A 4,660-nucleotide genomic window follows, 5' to 3' on the forward strand; every position below is an offset into this window, starting at 1 on the left:
TCTTTCACTTTCACGATCAGAAAAAGGAGGAGAGGTGGCTGTATTCTTCATGTCCGTTTGGGAGTTGCTGGCTGTGGTCCGTGATTTGATACAGACCTTTTCCTGTCCAGAAAGCAGAAGTAGGTGCAAGGTCGTGCCAGGGGTAGGCTGTAGGCTGTTAACACAGATCTGTTTTCACCCCTTCATCGCTGCACAAACAAAACTAGCCATGAAACTTGCTGCACCGCGGGGCTGAAACGTCCTCCGCCTCGGTCACCAGAATTCTTTGACCTTGAAGTAAGCCATCCCCCCAAGACCTATAAAATGCTAACGAATCTGTTTGCTTTACTCCAATCCCTGGCACACAGCGATTAGATAATCCTCGGCTGGTTTAAGTGTCCTGCCGTATCGCTGCCATTACTATAAAAAGAAAAGTGAAGCCTGATCTCCTGTGCCTAAGTCCTCTTTCCTCTTGCATCTTTCTGATTAAACGCGGGCGCCTCATGGCTGAGCATCAGATACTCGGAGTTTGTGACTGCGTTGGCCTAGAGACGGAGAGGGAGAAACCCAGGACAAGTGCTGCTTGTCCTCAGGTCGTAGCCTGAACCGGCAAAGCCTGTTTCGGAGGCAAGGAATGGTGTAAACATGACATTTCAGATGTGTGCTCTCAAAACTATGCAGACGGTTAAAACTCCTGACTGTTTGAAACTGCCTGCTTGATGTATCGAAGGAGCTTCTTAAAAATGCAGCATTGAGGCTAGAATGTCTTGCTGAATGTTATACGTGTGAGGAATTTGCATATTTCAAAGAAAAATAGCTTTATACAGAGGTAAGTATAGAAGTGTAGCTCTTTCCTGTAGCCGTATCCCAAAACCGGCGGTGAAGCTAAACCAGCAAATGTAATTTCATGAAGGCTTCTGATCATCTGTGCGAGCTGGGCGTGTTAACTGTGCTTTTAAACGTCTCTCACTTTGATTCACACCTGTGCGTGTAGAATAGCAGCAAGAAGAGCAGCTAAACCTTTCCTACAGCTGGAAGTTCATTTTTGGGAAGGTCCTTGGGATAGATACGGCATCTTAACACCTCTGCGTTGCTGCAAATGGGCACAGCGGTGTGAAAATGGGAGGAGGAGTATTTTAGCCACTTCTATCTGAAACAGCAGGCAAGTGGTATGTTTTCCAAGCACACCTCGTTTACTGACAGTCAGATGACATCGCCTCGGTGTCATCTAATAGCAGCAAACACCTGCTCTTCTGTCGTATTTTCGCTTTTAGAGTACAGTGCTCTTTTGGGGTAGGTTATTGCACTGATGGCAAAACGTGAGCGAGGGGCAGCATTTTCTGCAGCAGCCTCTCTGGCCGACCAGACCGGGTCAGGAACAACTCAGTTTGTGACGTGCCCCTGGCTTCACCTGGGGCAGGAGAAGTACTGTGGCACCTCTGGATTGTGAACTCTAAGAACAAAGGAGAAAATCTCATTTAATTTCTCCTTTAGAATCAAATTTAAGATTTCTCACAACCAGGGCAAGATTATCTTACAGCTATTTTGGGTCACTGGGTTAGTGCAATCCAAAAAAAAAAGTCCTTTCATTTCTGCAGAAATACTCAGCTGTGCCGCCGTCTCTGGTGGATCTGGGACCCTCAAGGCAATTTTGTTCTCTTTTCCTTTATCTTATCCCTCACGGCATGTTACCTTCTCTTCTGAGTTGCAGGACTTGCAGCTGCTCCCGCTGAAATTCATTAGAAACGTCCTGTTGGGTCAGTGAAAGCCATCTGCATGTTTTCCTTACATTCAAAGCGCGAGTTGCTGTGTCTCAGTTCCGAGCTGTGCCCGAAGACATGTACAGCGCGAGGACCCGTGAGAGGGGAGTTGTGAGAGGTAGGAAGTGCAGTTTCGTGAACCCCTTGAAACAGGGTTAATTGGATGATTTGGGGAATGTGATAGAGAGCCATTGCTACAGCGTAAACCTGCTTCTGGTTTCATATTGCAATTAGTTCCTGCAAGCTTTTCACGTGCCCGTAGTTGTGGAGACAATCTTTTTTAGGTAAGTTAGTGGTGTAGCCGCCTCCAGGGTAGAACAGGGCGCTTCTTAGAGAGCAAACAGCGTCACCGCAGCTTGCTGGAAGGAAAGGAGAGTTTCTGAAGTACGGTGCCAGCGCCGAGAAGCGGCACAGGGTTGTCTAGCTGCAATTTGGCGAGCGTATTGGATGTAAGAGCCAGAATTTCCTTGTTCTTTTGGTTTTGTTACAGTTACAGACCTTCCTGGGCCGAGGGATAAGGCAGTCCATACCAATTCTTTGCAAATACATAAAACTGGTGTTCAGAAGCGGACGCTGCTTGATGCACTAAAACCAGAAGCCTTTCGCCAGTCCTCTGAGCTTTCCCTTTGAACATTTTTCTCTATGAACTGCTTACGAATGCTGTACAGAGATCAGGGACCAGCACCGAGCCGTCTCCAGCCCATACTAACGTTTCATAGACAGTTGGCACAGAAAACAGCGTGGGAAGAACAAGCTACTGACTCGGTCCTCTCTGGACAACCTTGAGCAGAATACGCTGTCAAAGGGAGATGGTTTGGCCAGCAAGCATCTCTCTCTGCTGGTTTTTAAGCTTCTAATGTTGCCAGGTCTGCATTTAATCTCTCTCGGCTTCTTACATTCTGGTTTAGGAAAAATCATCCTAGAGCGGCATTAAGGCGAAAGAAAAACAGAGCAAAGATTCTCATAAATATAAACGTATGTTTTTTCAGTACGATAAAAACGGGCAGTGTTTTAAAGCATTGTAAGCCAAAGCTATTTTCCTGGATACAGATTGAAGTCTTCTCACATAATTTACACAATTAGCCGTATGAAACCGGGTATTCAGGGTATAGGAATTTATAGTTAGCTTGTCGTAAGCCTTTTCTGCGCCGTTGGATGTGAAACCACGTGAGCTGTTCCCACCCTTGTCATCCTTTTTATTGACCGGCCGGCCGGCGACCAAAACCAGCGTCTTTGTGAGCGTCGATCCGTCTGTCTCCCGAATCTGGCTGTGCAGGAGCAGGCTGGGTCAGCGTATCTGAAAATCATCCTTGAGGAAATCTTGGCCTGTGGTCACAGCCTCTCTTGGTCTTGTCTGTATGCAGAAATTGTAGCTGATGTTAAATGAGCTTGCAGTTAGCCTCTTGTGCTTTGCCCTGGCTCTAGCAAACACGGGTACACCCAGAACGTGTAGATCAGGGGGTGGTTTTTTTTTCCACAGGCTGTTTTCCCATCAGGGTCCTCACCAGCGGTGCTGTCACAGGGCTAATATTCAATGTGCTCGTCATCTGAGCCTCTAAAGCGCAGGTAACCAAACACAAGAAATCTCCAAACCCATTTATTCCTAAAAAAGCCATTTCCCTTCCCCAAACGGTGCACGTCAAAGCAGGGAGCGCGCAGGAAGAGGATCCTGGCGCCGTTTCTCTTGGGAGGGAGCTGATCGCCTTAGGAGACCTTTCCGCTGCGACTGTGCCCGACGAGGCTGATCCCGGCTGGGACGGAGGAGCAGCCCAGCGATGTAGGTGAAAGGCTGGACCGGCGTATCGGCTTTCCGAATCAAACCCCGCTCGCCAGGAGACCTTCCTGGCCCCGCAGCTGAGGAGCGGCGCGTCCTAAAACAGCACCGCTGCTTGCTTCACCCCTTACAGGCAGCTGAGGCTGGATCTCTCCTCTCTCGGTGCTTCACGGGCACGACCTGGCTCTAAGCTAGTTAGGGAGAAATGCGAGTTTCTTTGTGCACGGAAATTATCCGTCTCTAGTGCTGCTGTAACATCTGGGAGCAAGCCTGGCTGCTGGGAGGATGCACGCAAACCAAGGAGGATGTTAAAGTGCTTAAAACGGTGGTTTTCGTCTCGTGGGCTGCTGCTTAGGGGTCCCTGCAGGTAACCGCGACTGGCCAGTCTGATTTGTCAGCAGGCTTGGATTTGTTGTGTAGGAGCCTTGCCCTCTCCATTGCCAAGGTGGTTTGGGTTTTAGGGTTCTGCAAATTAAAAATAAAATAATAATTGAAAAGCAAAATTCAGAGAGTCAGAGCCCGGTGAATGCACTGGCGTAGTTCTTTTGGCTTCATAGAAGGCGACTTTGGCTGAGGGTAGACCTTCACACATTCAGAGTTTTCTTGCCAGAGCAAAACTGCGTGGCTCGGACCTTTCTAATTTTGGCCTTCGGCTTTTGCTTTCTGCAGCGTTGAGAAAGAGCAGCATTGCAGCATCTAATACTGTGTTGAGCAGGGAAATATTTCACCGTCGTGGGTTTGGGTTTTTTTTTTTTTTCCCCCCCAACAGTTTGAACAAACAGGTTTTTTTTTCCAAGCAGTTGCCTCTCAGCGTGCGGAACAAGAGAAAAACCCCTCCGAGGAGAAGCGGTGAGCGACAGCAAACACATCACGAGGGGTTTTGGTTTTTTTCCTGTGTATCCGACTTCTCGCAGGCTGCACGACCCTGCGGTTCGCTGCCATCGGAAAACGGGCGCGGGGCAGAGCTGTAACGTCTTGTCCCTTCTCCCCGCAGAGCAGAAGCGGAGCGGTGCCGGGGGGCGTCCCGTACTGCAGGCCGACTCGTCCCAGGCCCACGGCTGATCTCTCGGAAGAGGAAACCAAAAGAATCGCCAGGATTTTCTCTGCTCAGCTGTCCAAGAAGGAATAGTGTCGGCGAGAGGAGACT

The 4,660-nt window shown here is 48.9% G+C and overlaps 1 protein-coding gene across 1 annotated transcript in view; it reads left to right on the forward strand.

The window, feature by feature from the left end:
- Positions 1-4,646, forward strand: part of C2CD3 (C2 calcium-dependent domain containing 3) — a 51,394-nt gene extending 46,748 nt beyond the window's left edge. The window contains 4 exon segments of the mRNA XM_009329039.1: positions 1,974-2,023; positions 3,620-3,880; positions 4,314-4,362; positions 4,508-4,646. Coding sequence (XP_009327314.1) covers positions 1,974-2,023; positions 3,620-3,880; positions 4,314-4,362; positions 4,508-4,642 — 495 coding nt within the window. The 3' untranslated portion in view covers positions 4,643-4,646.
- Positions 4,647-4,660: the final 14 nt, after the last annotated feature.

Source organism: Pygoscelis adeliae, unplaced genomic scaffold (assembly GCF_000699105.1).
Source record: "Pygoscelis adeliae isolate BGI_AS28 unplaced genomic scaffold, ASM69910v1 Scaffold297, whole genome shotgun sequence".
NCBI classification, from domain to species: Eukaryota; Metazoa; Chordata; class Aves; order Sphenisciformes; family Spheniscidae; genus Pygoscelis; species Pygoscelis adeliae.